Genomic DNA, 22114 nt, shown 5'->3' on the forward strand with positions numbered 1-22114 from the left:
AACGTAACCCAGAATGGACTGAGGAATTTTTCCAGAGATCTCTGTGAGGAGACTTATGGATTAAGCACCATAGAAAATGTATTCCCTGTTACAGCAGCAAAGCCCTGAGATGAGAGTTGCAGCATCTTCCTCAACAGAAGTTTTTAGGGGAACACTGGACAGACAACAGCAGTCACAACCTGGCAGAGGGGTGCTGGTACATGCTAGAGCCTGTACCACCCCATCTTATTCTCATTGCCTACTATTAGCAAGACACATCTGCCTGGAGCAGAGAAAGCAGGAGCTGAACAATGTGGCTTTTGTTAGTGCTGTTTTTTAAAAGGGAAGAACTGCACAAACGCTCCAATTTAGCAGCCCATTCAAAGGCATAAATATCCTTTGTTCTGCAGAAAGCCATTTACTTGCTTTAACACCTGTATGTGCTGAAGTACCTTCTCAAGGAGACCATACATAGGAGTCACTAATCCTAACTATAGGCAGAACTTGAAGGGAAGACAGAAATGAAGGCAAAGAAAATAATTGCTCGACTGCTAACACATTGGAGCGTGACTTTGTGTTTTTGCTCTGCCTTTGCTGCAACCAAGAGATAAAAGTAGTCTTTATGCAAGAAAGAGACAGTGAGGAAAGCAACCACGAACACTCTTCATTATTTCTTTTTAAAACATTAATTGGCCATAAAATGAGAGTCAGAAATTTTCTGGAAGACCTGCCAAGACCATTTACAGTTTCCATATTTCAAAGGAAAACAACAGCACCAAGAAGCTGCAGAGCAACCACATACATCTTCCTTGAGAGCTGTTTGTTACAGTCTTAAGTATCACACCCCCCACCTCCCACTGCCTCCCAGTGCCTCTCCATCTCTCACACTCATCACTCTGGCCATCACAACCCAGGCCGCAGTGTCCTGGCAGGCACATAGGCTCTGGTGAGCTGTAACTTCAAGGCACCAACTCTCTCAGAGGTTTGCCAGCAGAAAACAGTCTTTCATCCTGACTGGCACCACTGTGCCTTGGAAACAGCCAGAATGGTCTTTTCTTCCCAGCTTTCAAAAGCCATTTGAACAATACACATGCATCATTTTACATTTATAGGCAGGCTTTCTGATTAAATTCTGGTTTTCCAGCTGGCTGCCAAAGCTGAAGTTGATGTCGTTATACTGAGATATGGCCAGATGCTGTATTACAGCTGCCAAACAAGCACCTTTACTCTGTACAATGGGTGATTAATAATAAATGACTGCACTCATAACAGATATGCTGTCTCCAGCATTAATATCTCATCAGAAAGAAAAACATTTATTAAAACACACTTTTGCAACCTAACCCTGCTGACTCCAGAGTCTGCAGTGGTCCTGACTGCCATCACATTAAGGCAGCTCTCCACAGCCACAACTCTGTACTTGCAGCAAAGACATTTCACAAAAGTAATATAAAAACCATAAGCAGTACTGGAAGAATCCAAAGATCTATTTTTAATACATGACATATTCCACCCTGTGGGTGACTAAATCAGAAGCGCTGTGACATACGTGCATGGCTATGAATGACCATTTCATCCTGTTCTCTGTCTGTAATCACCGTCTGTGGTTCAGATTTGGTTGCTAGTCTGAAGAAGAAAACCAAAGCCAAATAACATTTCTGAGATGGAGTCCCAGAGGTGTGTAGAGAAGCTAAGTCCTCAGTCAGGCTTGTTTTGTTTGAAACTCTGAGAGAAAAGATTACATTTTGATACACCTACACTGCTAAAGGCTAGAACTATCCAGGAAAGAACTGAGCCTGCCTTTAAGGCACCTGAAAACTATTAAGATGACATAGAATCATAGATAGGGTTGGAAAGGACCTTAAGATCATCTAGTTCCAACCCCCCTGCCATGGGCAGGGACACCTCCCACCAAACCATGCCACCCAAGGCTCTGTCCAACCTGGCCTTGAACACCTCCAGAGATGGAGCATTCACAACTTCCCTGGGCAACATGAAGGGCTTAATTTTTTATTTCATAAATATAAAAATATCTCCTTAAAATAAACCAAAACCCAGCCCATTACTTCCAATGTTAAGTTTCCAGGAACTACTCAGGAGGGAATTACAGATTGTTTTGTGAAACGTCTGGTGGGTAAATAAACAACCCCACATAACTGCAGCCTCATCACAGCTATTCTTTAACCAAAAGGCTGCCTGTACATGGCTAACTGGCATATGACTCAAGCAGAGAGAGCCACAAAAAGTCCCAAACATTTCTTTCAGGCTTTCATGTACTATCAGTTTTTGAAAGTGGATTTGTCCCTGGCAGTAGAGTGTTTTAACAAGCAACTGTCAATTACTTTGGAGTAAAGTACCATTTCAGATGAGCATTCAGGAGAATGCACTATGGTATGGAGCTATCAGCAGTTCACAGATCAGTGTTTTCCATGGGATCAAACAGTATTATTGCTCCAGTAGCAGTTGGTGTGTGAACACAGGCTGGAGAAAATAACCCTGAGTAAAGCTAAAAATGATACTTGCTCAAAGGGGAAAAATAAAAAGGCATGATACACATTATCCACCCTCGCTTGACTTAATGCTCATGTAAACACTAAAGCTATTAGACTTGAACTCTGCCAACTCCCTGGGGACCATGAACGGCGTCCCCTGGCTTCCCCGCAGAACAATAAAGCCACCAGAGTAAAGTCTCCACATGGCTACCCACTGAGACCCTGCTTAAACACCTGTTTGATAAAAGACCTTGCTGGTTTGTGCCAACTCTTGCACTTTTCGAAATGGAGAGCTTTCCATATTAAAAATAAAATAGGAGGACTGCTCATCCATACCTGCATTCTGGGGGAAGCTTTACTCGAAGCTAATCACATGAGGTGTAGCTGAACAGGCAGGGAGCTGGGACATGCCAAATAATCTCCCTGCTTCCCTTCCCTCCCTTCTCCTGCTCATTTTGTTTTCCCTGTGTCACCTAATGAGGTAAGTGGCTTCTTCACCTCACTTGAACAATTCACAAGTGCTTTGCAGGTAAATTCTAATGCCAGGAGAGGCTTCCAAGCCTTTGCTGTAATGAAAGTGATGACGGACAATTACAGAGAAATGTTCTGATATATATTCTAAATTACTGCATCTGTCCCTGAATTTGCCTGCCCATTACTGCAGTCCTTTCTACAAACACTTTCTTCTCCAGAGGGCCTAAGGAATGCAGAGCTGGGCCGAGCAGATGCAGGAAAGCTGTATTTCCAGGCTGTATTCTTACTTTCTTCCATAAGTTTAATGGGTGACCTGAAGCAAGCAAATCGCATCTCCTTTTCCTGTCAGTCCTCCCAGTTCCAGAACAGGTGAAATTTCTTTCTCTCTTCTGTAAAGCACTCTCAGACCTCATGATGATGCCATGTAAGACACAGGTATCATTCTTCTTCACTGTAGGAAACCCTACACAGATCGGACATCTAGAAAAGGTGGCTATAAGTAATGCTTGTATAGAAATATCTATATAAACCAATACCATATAACATGTGAAACATTCTTTCTTTCCCTTCTCTCGCTGTTAAATTCATCTGAAACCTGAGCCCTACAAGGAATTTTATGCAGGCTTAGCTTTAATCACAAGTAATCCCACTGACATCAATGAGAAGGCTCCTACAAGTACATTAAGAAATAAGAGCTTTTGCTGTTTACTGTAATATTAGCAGGCAGAAGAACAAAACACATCCAGCCACAAGTATGTTCTTTTAATACCTTCTGGACTCAGCCCAGTTGATGATACCTATCTTCCGGTCCACTAAAGGTCACTGCATCCCAGATCTGTAACAGGCTAACCTATTTTGAGAATTCCCCAAACAAAAAAAGCACTCCTGCTACATGCTGCAGTCACCATAAAGATATTGCTTACCATGGCTGATGAAGCCTCCTGCCTCCACCGTTAGCATGATGCAACTCATAACACCAGAGGCCTGCCCCATACTCTCTTCAGAGCAAACAATATACACGTAAATTGTAGCTGCTCAGACCAGCATACCTTTTTTTAGCAAACTTTCTCTTCTTCTACTCCAGCAAAAATGTTTTCAACCTTCTTATATCAATTGAGAGTGATGGAAAGTTGGGGTTTTCTTTAATAACTAGATCGATAAAACTTGGGAAGTAGATAAAGTTTGGCATAACACTGTAATCCTAAAAATGATGCATGCAACAGCTAAGACCTCTGTCATTTTATCAGTATACCACTCTTCAGTAGGGCCTGAAAAATGCAATAGATGCTCTTCATTTCCATTAAATTTTTGAAATATACCTATTTCAGCAATTGTCTGAGAAAGAAAAAAATAGCCCTTGAATGAAGAATAAAAATTGAGGTTACTCAGATCCCTTCTAACTTTAGAGCTCAGTATTTTTCATCTTACCAGGCATCACAACACTAAAGGATATACAGGCCAGCTACTAGCCAGCTGTCTCATGAAGAGTTAGTCAGCAATTCAATGGGATTTAGCAGGCAAGTACTAATAGCATGCTGCTCATCTGGTAAAACTGTCCCAAGAAACCAAAACCACCTTTACCAAAATATCCGCCACTAGAGGGGGCATTTGGTATCCTACTTAAATAGCACTGATAAGGAAGTTAATTAAAAACAATTAGGTTATACGAATGCTGTAAAAGCGTATTGCCTGCAGTACTTCAACAGCACATTAGATCCTACACGAAGTTTTAGGAAGAACACTGCTTATGCTAAAGCTTGACAGAGAAGTGAAAGAATGACATACAAAATGGTTCCTATTTACAACTCTTCTGTCTCTTTACAGACCACCATCACCAGACGTATTGTTCCAAAAAGTCTCCACAAGGACCTAAAAAACTGCCATCAAGTTGGGTCCAACTGCAAGCAAAGCAGAAGATTCTACTTGCTTCAAGCCACTCCAACAGCTACTGATATTTAAAACATGTTTGAAGGTAGATTAATATATATGGCAACTCTTGGACACAGATGTGTAGTGAATACAAAACTCATTAAAAATTATAAATTTGATTGGGTCCACCCACTGACATTAGCTGGAAAAGGATAAGGATGGATTCTGCTAGCATATTAGGGGCATCATAGGTTCTACATTGTTAAATATTGTTGGTTTGGGACCAGCAAAACTGCTGGCAGCACCTACAAAACTCATGACCCTCTCTAAAATCTATGTGAAAATAACTGTAATTGATGGGTAGGCTTAAAAAAAACCTTTCCTCCTCTCTATCTGTTTTCAAAGATGTGGAGCTGGAAGATCTTAGTGAAGCTGACTGCCTGCTTGAAGGAGTATTTTAAATGCACAGCCTATTGAGAACCAGCATGGCCATATAATTAAGATAAAAGAACCCAGTACTGCTCTTTTCATTTCCTCTGCCAAGTGAATGGGCTTAATGTGGACCGGTATTTTAGTTACACCAACTGTGGCTGAACAAATGGATCATATCCCATCAAAGGCAGGATCGGCACAACCACCTAACTTTGCAGTAACTAAAACGGCTGCTACAAAGGTTCAGGAGCAGACAATACTCTGGCCACTGGAAGAGGGAAATACACCATGTAAAAGAGGTGGAAAAAGAACTGGACCATGGAAGCAGATTTCCACAAGTGAATAATCCTGTTTGAAACATTATACAGGCACTTCTCTCTCCTATCCAGATCTTATTAGAATATAGCAACTTCATTTTGTTCTGCAATATTTGGTGAAATGATTTAACAGTTACTCTTATGAAGAGCTTTGTCCCCACCTCAAGCTTCTGTCCTTAACTGCACCATTCTTTTAAATGGCCAAAGAGGTCACTGAGTTCTGAAGAGAGTGGCTGTACTGAACCACCACTATCCTGTGCTACCAATGATAACATAAAAGTGATTTTAAAATGTAACAGCAATCCTGCTCGTTACTTTATTCAGCCTTGTAGCTTTTTTAAATATCAATTTAAATCTCTTCTTACCCTCTGCTACTGTAATTCAACAAAGCATTTTGAAGTTCTGGGAAAGAAGCTCACTGTGTAAGATACATTTTGATTATTTAAGCCATCCACATGTCGGGCATGACTATGGCCTCTCGAAAAAAAAATGGGTTTCAGACAAATAAACTCTTTATCATTAGAAACAGGTATCACAAGGCATCCTACACTAATACCACAAACACAGGCTCTAAACATGCACATCTAAGGTGTCACTGGTTTACAGATACTTCCCTTAGATATCAGATAATCAATCTCCGTTCTTCCCTCCCATGGTCAGACTTGTGTATATAAAGGTAGCAATGAAGCCTCAGCAGCTCTGAATGCATAAATGACAACTGGAAATGATCTGTCCTCTGAGTCCCCTTGGATCTATCGGCATTGTTTAGGATTCAACTGAGCCACAGAAAGAGTATAACAGTGTGGGCAAACAATGGTTTGTGAGCAAGACTTACAGGTCACAAGCCATTTGACTACATTTACTGTCAGGCTGGATGGTTTTTCCTCTTACCACATGAATTTTAGTTCTGCAGTCTGGAATAGGAAACTTTACTCCAGATAGGCACATAAGCAAAAATAATGTCATATAGGAGCTGGAAATTAAAAACAATGAGCACACTGTAAAGGAATACATACTGAACTTCTGTTGATTAGAATGTCAGGATGGTTTGGGTTAGAAGGGATCTTTAAAGATCATCTAGTACAACCTCCCTAACATGGGTGTGATGTTTCCCTTTTGCCAGTCACTGGGGACTGAGCCTGATTGCCGTGACTTTTCAAATATGATGGAGAGTGACTTGGCAACTGCATCAGTTCTCCCTGCTCGTGATAACTCTTTCGATGAAAAAGGCCATCTCTGTCAGCATGGCACTATGAGATCCCAAAGGCAAAAGATGAAGTGTTGAAGCCTCACTTAGTAGTCATTTAACCAAAAAGAAACTTCATCTCCGGGGTTATCATCACCTTCATGCTTCCTTAGGAGTTGATAACTTAGCAGCATCTAGGATATAAAGACTTCCCCTCATGTGTTTTGAAAACAGGAACATTTTGTTTCTGATATTACAGGTTATTTGATGCTGGGAAGGTACTGGCCAACTGATAGGGATGGCACTACGCTGCAGTGAGTGGATCAGCAGCTCTTCTGAAAGGTGCTCTCCCAACCCAAGTACATGAATGCAAGAAAACTGCTGACCTTGCATTTGGGGGAAACATGCCTCATGCATTTCCCTGGTGCAAAACCAGGTCTTCTTCAGAGCAACCAGAGAATAAAGACTCTGTTCTCCATCTCTGTCCCCTTGAGAAAGCATCCTTTCTGGTGGAGTCTTAAGAGACAAAAGGGACTCAGAGCAACCAGAGGATTACATTGCCACATTCCCTGCTCGGAGGGCAAGAGCAGAAAGGATGTGAAGCTCTTCTCCCCACTATAACAGAGGACCAGCTGCCATCCAGCTACTTCCAGCCCTGCTTATATTATCATATAACATGGATATTTTATGATTCTTTTGCTGTGTTTTCATTGTGCTTATATTGCAAATATTACTAGACCAGGCTGGTTGTCACCAGGAAAGGAAGGACTGAGTTGGAAACACCTGTAAGAATAATGTTACTTTTAAACAACAAGTGAACTCATGCGAATGACCTGTTTGTTTTGACAAGATTTAGTCAACAGCTCTTAGTCTTAAGGTCTCATTACAGATGCCAGGCATATAAGAGCACACAGTATGCCTTACCTTTGTAAATACCAGGCTAAATGCAAGGATAGCTATTCCACTTCACTATGCAAGTTAGTAAATGTAAAATAGATTTCAAAAATCAACATTTTGCTCAGCTGCTGCCATTTGAGAAGATTACAATGAAGGTTACACGGAAAACATGTTTCCTAGAGCAAACATTTTCAGCGGCCGCTGATACCAATTATCCTGGTTTCTGGATGATGAACTCATCATTACTCAGACTGCAAATTCAAATACTCTGTACTTCTGGGGAAAAAAACCCAAACTAAACCAGGCCTATTCTGTCTTACACTGGGCACCAAAAATGAAAGCAGGTGAAGCCCATGGTCATCTCCAGTGCCATAAGTGTATCACTCCCATTTACAGCCTCACCACTTAACAGTCAATTGCCATCAGTGGAAAATTCATCTTTATCCTTTTCTGCAAGTTCCTTGCAGATTTTTGCCACTAGAGAATCATAGCTTTAGAAGAAGACAGAAGCCAGGAGTTAATTTACCTCCTCCATCCAAATTCCTTTTATTAGATTTTATTTAACGAGTACTAAAAAATAACCTCAGTCCTCTATACATTTGAATCTGTCACCCCTAAGCTCAAAGAGATCTACACAAACACACTGACCCACTTCCAGCTGCACAGAGTGCTGCTGCGCCTAAATAATATCAGCAAATTATGCCAAAGACAAGTACAAGCAAGCCATTGCACTCTCAAAATTCATCACCAAACAACAGACGAACCAGTTTTCTTTTGCTGATCTGTGTCGGAGCCTGCAAAAGGCAGTAAATACTGACAAAGGGCTGTTCTCCCTAGCAACAGAAAAGTTCTCAAGGCTCTGCAGCTTCTGGCATAGCTAAAAAACATCCATGGCGTTTCAACTACATTGACTGTAGTCTCAAATTCTCCCCTCATATCCTGTACCACTTCTTCCTCTTGTTTAGGGATTATTTAATAATTCCATGTTCTTTCTGGTAGCTTTCCTCTTCTCTCCTTCACAGAACAAAGGTAATAACAAGACAATAAAGATCCCTTTCTGCCTACACATTTCACTAAGAGGGAAAGCTAATAACCACAGTAACATTACTTGAGCCATGAGAATGCTTGCTGTATCAGCCATTGTAGTTCAGCCTTTAATTTAGCATCTAGGATAGTCACTATAACAAGAACACTAGTTGCCCCAAATGGGGCCTAACTGATTTATAATGCTAAACTTAGAAGAAAGAATGAACAAAACAAAAAAAAAAGGAGAAACTTCTTTAATGCGGTTGAACTCATTGTTAAAGTGGTAGATTGCAGTCATCTGGAGTAAAAGGATTAGCAAATGAATTTCATTATCTTTCCTAGACAGGTGTGTTTTCTGCAATGCCTTCTAATTAGCACAGTAGAGCTTTGTCTGGGTTGCAAACACGAGTCTAGGGAACACTTAAGTTCAGTTAAACAAACAGTGAAAGCTCATTTTGCTTAGTAAAGAGGGAACAGGTCAAACATGTATTTATATTTTTATTGCAGTTGCACATAAAGTTGCAAGATGTAAAGCCCAAAAGCTTGACCTTACATGCATGAGAACAGTTTCCATGTTCAAGCCTAGCTTCAGATGAGAGAGGCAGGCCCTCAGCAACCTTCATTCTAAGTTACAATAGGGCATGTATGCATTCAAATTTTGGGTTGTTTGGGGTTTTTACTACAGGAGTAAGCTGCTAAGCATTTTGGTTTTCAGACTGTTGCTCTTCCCTAAGCCCCATTCCTACCCCCTTGGTGAAGTAACCTGAAGTGCAGTACGAGTATAATATCAGTTCCTTTACTACCCTGTGTGCTACCTGCAAGTCTCAGAAAGACCTATGGTGGCCTGAAAGTTAGAGGTGAAAGAGTCATCCCTGGTCCTGCATATGTTGATTTTGCTGTATCACTGTGTCAAACACAGTAACTCCTTTCCTAGGGAGTTGTTCTCCCACTGCAATTACTGCTTTATCACATCTATCCAAGCTCTTCCTGTTAGTTCCTCCACTTCTGTCCAGATGTAGTTTGATTTTGTTTTTATTTTTATCTCCTGTTGCCTGACTGCTGCTCACCTAGCCAAGGATGGCAGCACAGATGGAGCTCCAATGTACCACACCAGTGGTAATGGAAAATACCCACTGAAGCTTCCTACGACAAATCTGCACAACATACAGGCAATATCCTCTCTACAAGCCATATGAAACTGAGGTAACTTCAGAGTCATCATTAAAAAAGCAAAAATGCCAATGTGCATTCCACTTCTGCGTCTTACTGAAGTCCTGACACAAAAGTGTAAGACGGAAAGTAACTCATGTTTTAATTCAAGAACTGACCAGTTAATTTATCCATTTATCTTCACTTGTTTTGACATGAACGGTTCATTTTCAGTGCAGAGATCAAAGTGGCCCTTTTCTCATCCTGTCCTCATCTGCTGAGCTTAAAAATGTTTGGTCCTTTGACATTTAACAGAGCTGAACATGATCTTTTAGGGTCATTGGGGAATTCTGGAGGAAGTGAGGAACAGGTGTTGAAACATCCAGTGAGCGCAACAATTTGGAAAATACTGAGGATGCTAAGCATACAAAGTTGAAAACTACAAGGACTGATTCTCCTTTTTAGCTCTACAAAATAAGCATTACCATTCATTTAGGGATAATGTAAACCATACTTCATTGACTCAAACTCCAGCTGCTTACAAACAGTAACTCAATTCGCTGTCTAAAGAAACTGTGAGGTTGGCATTAGAAAAAAAAAGATTACTGACCATGTGGATATAAACTCAGGAGGACAAGTCTGGAGTCATCAACCCTTCAGTGTAAGGCAAGTTCTCTGATCCAACAGGAAGAATCATATAGATCACTAATATTTTACTATCGATTATTGAATATCTAAGTTGCATGCAGTGCTTGTGACAATAGTTTTTAGTAACACTTTAACTAAGGCTTTCTTAAATGTGCATTCTTATATGTGAAAATAATTTTAACTATTTACAATTTTAAATATTTACCTATTGCTCTTTATTTTGGGATGATTAAACTTCAAGTTGGATTTATATTATTAAAACAGATTTGTCTTTATTGTCCCATTTATCAACACAAATGACAAAAAAGATGCTCAAGCACTAAGTTATTGATTGTTGACACAGTGTCATCTGTGTTCACATCTGTAACCAGAGAACCAACAGCTGAACGACTATCTTCATTCCAGGAAAATTAATTTGGCAAAGCAATGCAAAGAGTTTGATAAAAATGATTCACACAAAATCAGTTCAATAAACTGTTGTCCTAATTAACAGTAGCTTGGGTTTTTTGATCAAGCTCCAACACAGAAGTTCAGCACGATGCCAGGGGAGTTATATAAAGGCTGAGCCTGTCTTTCCTCTGTGTGTAGACTGAGCCTTGGTACGTGGGGTTTTTAAGAGAGTTAGAGATTGGTGGTAGCTGTGACTACAGCATAAAGTAATTACTAGTGAAGTGTCCATGTGCTTTACACGCCAATTCTGTACTAGTCACTTTTCTGCCACCAAAGGCTGTCTGGAATATGGCCCCACCACATTTCTTTAACAAAGGTATACATTCTCATCCGCATTTCACACATGGGCAAACTGAGGTGCAGCAAGGTGAATGGTCTGCTGCTTCAGAAGGGGGTGTCAAACACCTGCAGTAAACATGGATTTTAACAGGATTTGGAGGAAGCTCAGCAATTCTGAAAACAAGCCCAGAAGACGCTTTGTAGGAAAGGTTTTAAATGACCTTTCACCACACAGTGCTCTGGACACTTAATGATGCTATTCGTCTGTTCCACATCACTTACAAGCTAATACAATGCTTCACTGCACTCTGGACATTCTTACAAACAAAAGGCTTTTCCCTTTTTTCCCCCCTCTTCTCTCTGTTCCCCCCACCTAAATCCTCTCTAGTGTGGTGGGTGTCTTTGGAGCAGTTAGGACAACGTGACTTGTAGGACTCCCCCATTCCTTCACAAACCGAGGGGGAAGCACTAATGGCAAGCAATCTTGGGAAGGGTGGAGGGAGGGTCAGAAGAAGAAAGCCGTGCTTCCAAATCCTAATTACAGTTAGCAGGGATTAAGTAATAGTCACTAACCTCTTTGGCTCACAGAGAAGAAACGTGATCCTGTTTAATTCAACGCTGCTCCCTGCAGCTCCTTCTTATACAACGCTCTGCAGCTCCACCGTATCAATGCACTGCACGCCCTGTCGCTATCATTGCAGCAACACCCCTTTTGGCCTGGAATCCAATAAGGACACTATAGGGGCGGGCTATAGCCAGAAGCAGCTGCAGAAAGGCTGGTGCAGGCACTGAGGCTGGAAGCTGTCACCTAGAGAACACCAAGAAAGCTGCACATGGTTAGGAAGGGGCTGACACCTCGCTGGGTACCTGTGCAAGACCCCCAGTTAAGCCCCTCACAGCGGTCACCCAGCCAAGCATTACACAGAGCCCAGTCATGCAAAGCTTACAGACGTGGTACATGAGCAGTGCTTGTGTCCACCCAGCTGCATCCCTAGGATTTATGCTGCAGACTGAGCCCATGGCTCAGAAAATCAGGAATTTCAGCACAGCCAAGTAGACAAGAAATCATTCCGTGCCTGGCTGTGCCTGAACAGGCAGTATACAGAAAGGAGCTGCTGGAACAGCTCAGGACATGTGTTACACAAGCTCTTACTCAAGACCGTCTCACTTCCTACACGCATTGCTTCCTGGCCTATAGCATACTGTACTGAAGCACTAGGTTTTCCATGGAGAGCCACGTTTACTCCCAGCTTCTTTACTTTGTTTCTTATCTACATGCAACAGGACTTTCAGCTGCCTCTTTCAGGGCTTGGAAGATAAGAGCCTGTAAAGACACAGCTATTCTCCCCCAGGCCAGTCGTTCCTGCAATAAACAGTGTTTGAAATGAGGATCCATCTGAATCACACAGGTCATTCTATGCTATGCTGATGTTGGGCATTTACAGACTATGAAAGAATCTAAACTGGTGTCACACTGGGACTACAGGAACAAAGGATCAAATCCTGTACTCATTCACCTCCGACATAATGTAGAAATAACTCTGGGGAAATCAGTAACTATTTTCTTTTGCGTCTCAGTCTGTTCAGTCTGTTTCTGGCAAAACCTGGGCCATGCTATGTGTAAGTAGCAATCCCAGAAGCCTGTCTTTTTCCTCTAAAATGTGAAAATTCAGTGCAGCTCCAGATTCCTTCAATCCATTATTCTGAAATCCTGCAGGTTGCGATTGTAAGAGTAACATGCCCTTCTTTTCATCTATTCCCACTGATTCCTGCTCATCCGCTAACTTCCTCATCAGCAAGATTTCAGGAACTCACTTGTCCTCCTCCCAGCAAACTGGCTTTTCCAGGGTCACAATTTCTGAGCCAGTTATCAAGTTTAAACTCATGCAAAACTTCCATGGTCTGACATATAACTTCATCTGAACATGGGGTTTATACTGACATTACTATGCAGGATGTTTCAAATATGTCGCAGGCTTTTTTCAGAATTCTTTTCTTCCCCTTTTAAGATGTCATATTACCACAAGCTAAAGCACTGATCTATGTATCAGCAGTTTTAATTATAGTCATTACACAACTGCAATAAGGAGGAGCTCCAGAGAGTAACTGAAGTACTACATACAAGACTAATGAGCAGGCATTTTCAAGTCCATCAAAGCATGAAGATCTACAACATATGTGTGCTATTGCCTAAAGGAGGATTGGCAGGGCAGGAGATATGGCATTTAAAGATATACATGAGTTCAACATATGGGACTGCTAATGACTAGCACGTGACCGTATGCTTAGCATAAAGTAATTAATCAATTAGTACATGATAGGAAACCATAGCGAATAGCAGAACATATGAAAGAAGGCATATGGGAGCGATCAGAGGCAGATGTAACTCAGAGCCTTTGGATTCAGTAACCCTGCTCCCATTTGTACAGCCACATGTTCCATAGGATGCGGGACCTGTCTGATCTCATCGTTAACCTTGTAGAAAAGTTAAAAACCCCTACTTTCTGGATGAATCAGCTCCCAAAACCAGGTGGGAGTGACAACAAGCAGCCGAACAGGAAGGTACAACTGCCTCTTCCCACCACAGTGTGGAGTTTGGTTAGCTTAAACGAGTAAGGTAACTACTTGCTGTTTGATCCCTGTATACAGCCTTGAGCTTGCTCTGCCATAGGTTTGTTGATTTATTCAGGTAGCTAGATAACAAACCCAACATTTAACTGAACTCCAGACCTGGGGAGCTGGGGGTAGAGCATTTCCTCCAGAGATGGAAGGAAACATGGGCTCTGAAGGTATCATTTGTGGCTATGAGATGAGCTGCTGGCATGGCAGGAGAAGCTAGGGTCCCCAGGGCAGTCACAGTGGGCAGGGGGAAATTCCAACCTTGGAAAAAGCAGCAGCAAATAACCCCCAGTGTGGACATAGCTTCACTTGCGTATCGATGTCTTACACAGTCTGTTTCTCATTTCATATGAGAAATAGCAGAGAGAGTATTATAAATGACTAGTACCTTTCAATACCAATAAAACTTCACCAGAATTGGATAGATATTGTATAGTTTTCACCATTGTAAAATCACAAGGAGAATGGCTGCAGGGGTAATTAGGCCAGCACAGGCATAGCTGGGAACCGTAGACAAGCTTTTGGCACAAAATCCTTCTTCAGGTCTGAAATGTATGAAACAGATTTTTTAGACAGTAATTAGATATATGTAGGAGTCAGACCACCCCTGAAGATAAAGACAAAGAAGGGACATTACTTGAAAGGCAGGAGGAGAGAAAGAAAGTTTAAAAACCTGCATCTTTGCATGCAAAACATCCTCTTAACAGGGCTTCTTAGGAGCATAAAGAAGTTTCCACTAGGCTGGGCCACCCGCTCCCTTTTTTTGTCCTGTATTTCTCATTGTCTGTGGGTTTTTGGCCATATCTGCACATTGTTTTGCTCTGCTGATTGTCTTTCCAGACCATGTTTCTCCCCACTCCCACCTTCCACAGTCCCACGAGCGTTACAAGTCCTAGCAAGCAGATGTATTAATTAACTTCAGCTACAACCTTGCAACCTCTCACTTGTCAGTTATATTGCCAGGCACAAGTGAGCAATGCAAAACAACGTAATCGTCGCTCTGATGGTAGAAGTTGACTGGCAACTACTAGAAGCCCTCCATGGGAATAGACAGTTTTATTTGGGAGAATCCAATAGCAGATAACATTGCACTAAATCACAGTGGTAAGCCAAAAAGCATAAATAAGAAGCTGGAAACTACTTGGATAAGAGAACAAACTGGCTTGGCAACAGCCCTGAGTATGCCTGATTCAACTCCTCATCCAGGAAGGCTGTACAGTAAGTATCAAGGCAAGCGTGAGGCACTGAGGAACAGGGAGCACTCTGAAATTACTGGTACACTCATTGTTTAATTTCAGATGAATCAAACCCGTGAGCCAAGGCTCAGGATCCTGTAATCCAGCAGCAATCACACACACTTCACAAACGCTACAGCCTAAGCGCTGAGCTCAGTGACTGCCCGCTTGGATAAACTCCGGCAGGGACACCAGCTTATGTGGTACAATGAGGAGGGATAAATTTGGAATGAAAAAGATAAGCAAAAGACAGCAGTAATTAAGTTTAATAAGCGTATCGGGGCGTGGAATCACATCATCAGATTAGATCCAGAGAGTTTTCTTTGGGGATTGCTGGAAAGACACAGAAATTCTGTTGGGCTTTTTATTTTAATGTATAAGGGTGGTTTTACAGTATCCACTGGTTTGGGGCTTGGCCCGGAAGAATAGTGGAACACCACAAAAGCGAGCTGATGGCAGAAAAAAGACGCAAGTTCAGGGGTGCTCTGCATTACCAGTACGGAGCTGACTGAGGGGATGTGGGTTACAGAGAACCCTGCCCTTCGGCACGGAACCGCTGCCGCCTCCTCACGGGTTTCCCCCAACTCACTCCCATAGCCGCTGCTGCGGGGCACCCGCCACCTCAGGCGAGAAGGGCGAGGCACAGGCCGAGAGCACCCCTAACCCTGACCCCGAGGAGCTGCACCCTCACAAAGCGTCCCCGGGTTAACCATGGCCGAGCCCAGCGCCGCCGCCACAGCGGTCCCGAAACCCCGCTCTCCCCGCAGCCGCACCAGCGCACAGCACCGCCCGGCAGCGCCCCCTGCCGCGCCCCGCCGGCATCGCAGCCGCGGCAATGGCGGCCCCCGTGTGAGCCGATCCGCCGATCGCCGCTGCCGTGAGTGGTGTGGGGTAGGCGGGCCCACGGTGCGGGCACGACCGGTCGGCGGGGCCCCGCGGTTCCCCCCCTCTTTTCCTCCGCCCCTCCCCGGAGGGAGCGGCACCGTGGGCCGGAGGGCTCGGCGCTGCACAAAATGGCGGCCGTGGGGCGGGAGGGGGCTGTGGAGCAGCCGGGGCCCGCGGAGGGCGGGAGCCGGGGTGGGCGCGACAGGGCCCCGGTGGCTCTGTGGAGGCAGCGGTGGCAAGGGGAACTGCGGTCACTTACAGAGGTGGTGGGGCGAAAACAGGCACTAACCATGTGGCATCGCGGTGAGGGAAGCTCTGCAGCGAGGTGGCCGCAGCAGTCTTGACAGGCGTAAGAGGATGAAGGAGTATAGTAATTACACCTCGCCGTGCAATTACCAGGAGCGTGTTAATGGTAATTGCACTTTAAGTACATCTCACCACTTCTAGAGGTGGGATGTGGGACACATCTATCAAACAAATACAAACAAAGGCGGATACACAGAAAATACTCAAGCTGCTGCAAAGACCTGCACTTCTAACGCTGGTTTCACACACTTAAATACTATTTCCAGAGCCGGTGCTGCCCAAAAGAGCACTGCAGCTCCTCTTGAGGGTTTGAGGTGGAGGAGGCACAGGATGCCATCACTTCTGCCCCAGAGGGCCACGGCAACTAACATCCCCGGGGCTGAGGTAACGTTTAGAACAGGGCCAGGCCCACAGTACTCTCTGCTGTGGAAACCCCAGCGCAAGAAGCGCAGCTAGTGGGAATTTAAGCAGGGCAAGCATAAAGCAAGTCAGTTGCAGTAACTTTCACACGGTAAGAAAACTACAGTCAGATTTGCTTTGTCATTCAGGCACGACTCTGAGAAGTGATCAAGTTGTCTCAAGCGTGTTTATTCTGACACTGCGAAGAAAAGAAATTGCTGTGTTTCCCTGAAGATTGAAACTCCAGTTTAAGACTAGCTTCATCAGTAGAGCAGATAACGTTACCCCTGTGCCTTCATATTGGTAAGTCCAGTTCCTCCTGCCTCCCACCCTAGCTGCTTTTCACTCAAATTAAGTACTTACTGCTGATTCACATGAACTCTAAAGTGCAAGGAGAGAGCATGAGTTATGAGAGTGGGCTGGATTGCTTCTTTTAGAGCCAGTTTTTTGATAAACTGGAGTGAAACTGATAAACTGAACTGAAACAAAAAAAATGAGCCTCCCCACTTAGGCCAGCCTCACGGGCTGGAGTAATAGCAGGCTGTGACAGCAAGATGGCCCTATTCCACTGCCCAGCTGTACATCTTGCTTCTTGTATCAGGTTTAGGGATCAACTGCCTCTTTGAAAGTTGGTTTTCTAGTGCATTATGGCTTCCTGGACATGGCATATACTGAAGCTGCGCAGGCTAGCAGAAGGGAGGGGGAAAGGGGCATAAGTACCCCTTTCAGCAGTAACTCAAAACTGCACTTAAATACAGCATTGAACTGCACTTACTCATTGTTTTGAGTCTAAGCTTTAACTCAAATTTGAACAGTAAACTGATGTTTCATATTGTGCAGTAGTCCATGTTAAGGGTACTTAAACCTGAACAGGGGTGTGGTAGAGAAAGATGCATGTGTGTTGACAGATAACAAAATAACTGCCTTTCTGGCAGCTTAATGCCTAGAGATCTTTTTGTCTTTGTTAAGACTTGACAAGAATTGCTGCCCTCTTTATCTCAACATAATAATTTAAGGTGCTGAAATATCCAGAATGAGCCAAATTCCATCAAACACAAAGCACAAAGAAAAGTCATCTTAAACAGGCAATGTAAGCTATTTTAAAGTTGTTGCATTTATTCCCCAGGGAAAAAAGGATTCTCCGGGGGGGGGGGCAAAGGTGTTAGTCAAACTTAATGTATCATTTTTTTGTTAGATGAGCTTGAATTTAGACTACTGTAAATTGAACAAAAAAACATGGAGATAAGGAGCTTTTGGGATTAAAAGAAAAAAATAAACCCCAAACCCTTCATTAGTATCTTACAGCTTTTTCTAAGAAGTACTTTGTTGTTGCAGTTTTGAAATTAATGAAGTGTGCATGGATTATTGCTGCACATATTTTACCTTCAAAGCTGTTTATTCCCCAGAAGTCAGAGGCTTTGCATGTCTGTTAATATAGTACTTTCCAGGCCACTTTTCTAATACAAACTTCTGGGTTTTGACTCAACGCCAGAGGAGCAAAATAACATCCTTACATTTGCAGCTGTGACCACAACATAAAAATCGAGCAGGAGGAAGAGCTGATGCTGGGGTTGTTTTCACTACACTTAAGGCATCTTAAGTGTTGGAGCTCACACAAAGAGACAGGCCCACACATGCCCTCCCTAGCAACATGGCTTTTAAGGCACTTGGCCTTTCTTTTCTACCTGCCTTAGTTTAGCAAGCACAGGTGAGTGCAGCTTATCTGTTAACAATATAGTTCCACGTGAGCATTCCTTATGCACAGCAGTTTCTCTTACTTGTCTGTACTACCTTACCTAGTCTGCGGCCCATCCCTTAGAGCAACTCCGAAGGCTATTTTAGTGGCAGCCAAACTTGTGGTTGGTTCAGACAACTGGGAAGGAGCTTTAGATACAGATCCAAAGGCCACATCGGCTCGAGCTTGTTTCCATGCAGACACCTCACTGCTTGTGCAAACCCCAACTGTAAAAGTGCCACAGAAACAGAAGTCAACAACTGATGTGTGAATACTTGATCTTGAAATATTTGCATATTCAAGTGAGGGGGAAGGGAGAGGAGGAAAAGGAACTTAGCTAGATTTTTTTATTTGTCTATACTGCTGCTAGTGACTCACAGCTTTGAGCTGTGATTTTGCTAACTGAAGAGGTTGCAGAAAAAGGCTGTATTGTTTCTCAGTTTCTGGAAGTAAGGAGTAGTTACATGACCGTAAAGCTAGTGTGGGAGCTAACTTCTTGAGGGTACAGTCCTACATTTTGTACTCAGCATATCATAAGGAATAGTAGCTGTTTGAGAGTGTATTTCTGAAAAGTTACGCTAGAAAACTTACTTGACTAACGTGGTTCCAGTTGTCAGTTCAGCGTTGCTTCTGAGTCTTTCCCCTGTTGTGAAAGACTTGAAAAGCATCACCAGCTACTTCTACTGCCATTTGCTTTTAAGCATGTTTCAGAGATGCTTTCTGGCATTAGCATTTTCAGTCAAGTGATAGAATATTTCCATCTAGTGGGGTGTTGTTTTTTTTTTTTGTTTTAAAAACTACACAGCAGTAATAACAGTTGTATTTAACCCTCCCCTCTTCCACAAGGGCAGAGTAACTTGCTTTTCTTGGTAGGTGTATGTTTTCATTAAGTGACTGCACAGCACACTACCAGCTGAAATACATAGTCCCTGTTTCCAGAGCTGTCTCAGAGTACTCTGCATAACCTCAGTACACAGCAGATAATTTGGAGGGGTTTGCCCTGCCTTTCTCACCCCTCCCCACACCAAATAAAAAGTCATTCCTGCTATTAATTTGATCACTACACTAAACATAGTAAGCCCAATTAGTCATTACCTAAAAATGGATTCTGCCATCACGTTAAGACCTCTCAAAGATCAAACTGGAGGCACATGAACAGGGAATGTTTTCCTTTTTCATATCTGTAGCTGTATCTGTTTAGAAGAATGGTTTTGTAAGCTTCTCCCATTAACTAACAAAGAGATAGAAATCTTCCACATCCTTGTATGCCTTCTCCAGATGCAGATTAACTTCATTAATGGCAGCAGTAATCTCCCAGTCTGTCTGGCAGGTGTTGATCTGTGATCCAGCACTAATGTAGATTCTTGCTTTGATGATGCTAAATGCGTTAGAGCCCAGAGTGTGTTTCTGAAGCATATTGTCTCCATGTACTGCACTATGACTTGAGCTTGAAGATTTCATATGGACCAACAGAGGCAGCACCATGGGAGAATACCTTATACTTTCCACAATTCATAGGCGAGAAAGTCCATGAGAGTAGGCAAGAGCTAATCTATACAAACCACACACACATACAACCCACATAGTGGGAGCACAGCCCTCAGCATCAGGTATTTTGATTTACAGAACTGTACTTTTTCCTGATGTAGCTATAGCCAGCAGTAATTATAAGAGTGATCAGTCTAGCATTAGAATAATTAGAAATAAATGTATTGAACTCCACCAGAAGGAACATCCATAAGGAGCAGGAATATCTATAGGGAAGATCCAGCAGAAGGCTTAACACATTCCAAAAGACCTCACTTCATTGCTTTCCAGTCTTGAGCCCTCTACAGGAGTCTCTACAACTGGTTGTATGGTAGTGATGAACACCACAAATTGAAAGTGTAAACACAGTGGTGCACTGAGATCTGGACTACTTTAACAGATATGCTCACCTGAACAACATTCATTGGAATGTAATATGAAAAGTCATTCACCTGAGCCTGGGAAATGTAAGTAGGGCACTTAGTAGGTAGAAGAAAATAAGATACTCAGAACGCAGAGACCTTTGTAGATAAAGGGTGACTAGAGTGCCTAACAAGAGTTCATTTTGGCAGGTTGCGGGTAGAAGTAATACAAATCTTGCCAGAGACACAAATTAACAGATTTGTGTCCAGTTCATAAGAGAACCATGAAATTAGTGTTCACATTGAAACCAGGCACAGAAACATTAAATCAGAAGATTAGAGAACTGCAAGAACTTACTCTGGAAAGCATGATATGTCAGGGTGATTAGGCTTGATTAGACGTGCTTAGAAGCAATTTGGTGCTTTCAATACAAGTGTGGTTTTTTTTCAGAGATTGCTGTTGGGCTGCTCATCAGCCTCCTGGGAAAAAAAAGTATAGGCCAGGAAGAGAAAGCCAGAGCTAGCCAGTCAAGAAGTCAAGAATAATGCAGATGGATACACAATGAGGAGAACAAGCCTTGAAGCACCTTATTTAGCAGCACTTTCTGAAGTGTAAAAATTAGGAACACTATTGTCTTAAAAACTCCAGCAGGACTTGTGAGCTCACTGTAGGCATCACTAAGTAAAGTTGTTTGACTTTGCATACTCTGATCTCCTGTATCATTTTATGCTGGCCCTCCACAAAATTAGACCTCTCCAAAATATATAGTAAGCACCTTTTCAGTGGCCATCCCTGAAAGCAGCCTTGCCAAGCAGTAGAGTCATTTTTTCCCCCTCTATGCTGCCTGCCCACTATTATCTCCAGCCATAATAAAGTCAGACTCTAAAGAAACATTTGCCAAGTTTGATAGGGCTTGTTGTCCAGTGTGTTCACTGTGTATTCAGAGGAAGGACACACAGCCTATCTCTTTAAACAAGTGACACAGCACTGTTTTCACATGACTTAAATAGCAGGCATTTAACTTTTAGTCAATGACAGCTCTAGCACTGAATTTTTGCTTTGGCCCCTTAGCATCATCTCTCCTTTGGATCCATCCAAAGAGCTGCAACATCACGGAAGTCGTACACCAACCTATTTTAACTACCAATTTGAGATAGAAGAGTGAGGTTGCTTGTTCCACTAGGCCTGGAAAGCAACTGTCAGCACCTAGAGCTACAGCATGAACTGCTGCGAGAAGTTTATGAAAATCCTCTGTTGAACAGAAAGCAGAGATCATAGAATAGTTAGGGTTGGAAAGGACCTAAAGATCATCAAGTTCCAACCCCCCTGCCATGGGCAGGGACACCTCACACTAAACCATCTCACCTAAGGCTTCGTCCAACCTGGTCTTGAACACTGTCAGGGATGGAGCATTCACAACCTCCCTGGGCAACCCATTCCAGTGCTCACTACCCTAACAGGAGAGAATTTCTTCCTTATATCCAATCTAAACTTCCCCTGTTTGTTTGAACCCGTTACCCCTTGTCCTGTCACTACAGTCTCTAATGAAGAGTCCCTCCCCAGCATCCCTATAGGCCCCCTTCAGATACTGGAAGGCTGCTCTGAGATCTCCATGCAGCCTTCTCTTCTCCAGGCTGAACAGCCCCAACTTCCTCAGCCTATCTTCATACAGGAGGTGCTCCAGTCCCCCGACCATCCTCATGGCCTCCTCTGGACTTGTTCCTACAGCTCCATATCCTTTTTATGTTGAGGACACCAGATCTGCATAGAAGTTACTAGAGCTGCAGCTATCTATGCTTAATTCTGAGATCCAGGAACATTTCCTTGGGTTTTGTTGGATATGTACA

The 22114-nt window shown here is 43.0% G+C and overlaps 2 protein-coding genes across 11 annotated transcripts in view; one reads left to right on the top strand and one right to left on the bottom strand.

The window, feature by feature from the left end:
- Window positions 1–22114, bottom strand: part of BLVRA (biliverdin reductase A) — a 43726-nt gene that overhangs the window by 17045 nt on the left and 4567 nt on the right. For 2 of the 9 annotated variants that reach the window (XM_057431280.1, XM_057431279.1), the window contains exon 1: window positions 11772–11892. The exons of 2 other annotated variants lie outside the window; for them this stretch is intronic. Coding sequence is in view for 3 of the 7 variants with exons in the window: in XM_057431272.1 (XP_057287255.1) it covers window positions 12146–12187 (42 nt within the window). In the remaining 4 variants the exon portion in view is untranslated. Of the gene's footprint in view, window positions 1–7135; window positions 7177–11771; window positions 11928–12145; window positions 12203–16196; window positions 16245–22114 lie in introns of those variants that run through there. 5 more of the 9 variants (XM_057431273.1, XM_057431272.1, XM_057431278.1 and 2 more) reach the window with 5 other exon arrangements.
- Window positions 16816–22114, top strand: part of LOC130611014 (cytochrome c oxidase assembly factor 1 homolog) — a 51838-nt gene continuing 46539 nt past the window's right edge. The window contains exon 1 of one of the 2 annotated variants that reach the window (XM_057431284.1): window positions 16816–16922. The gene's annotated coding sequence lies outside the window, so the exon portion shown is untranslated. Of the gene's footprint in view, window positions 16946–22114 lie in introns of both variants that reach the window. The other variant, XM_057431286.1, reaches the window with a different exon arrangement.

The sequence above is a fragment of the Pezoporus wallicus genome, unplaced genomic scaffold (assembly GCF_028554395.1).
Source record: "Pezoporus wallicus isolate ANWC-B61680 ecotype Strahan unplaced genomic scaffold, APGP_CSIRO_Pwel_v1 scaffold_11491, whole genome shotgun sequence".
Taxonomy (NCBI): Eukaryota; Metazoa; Chordata; class Aves; order Psittaciformes; family Psittacidae; genus Pezoporus; species Pezoporus wallicus.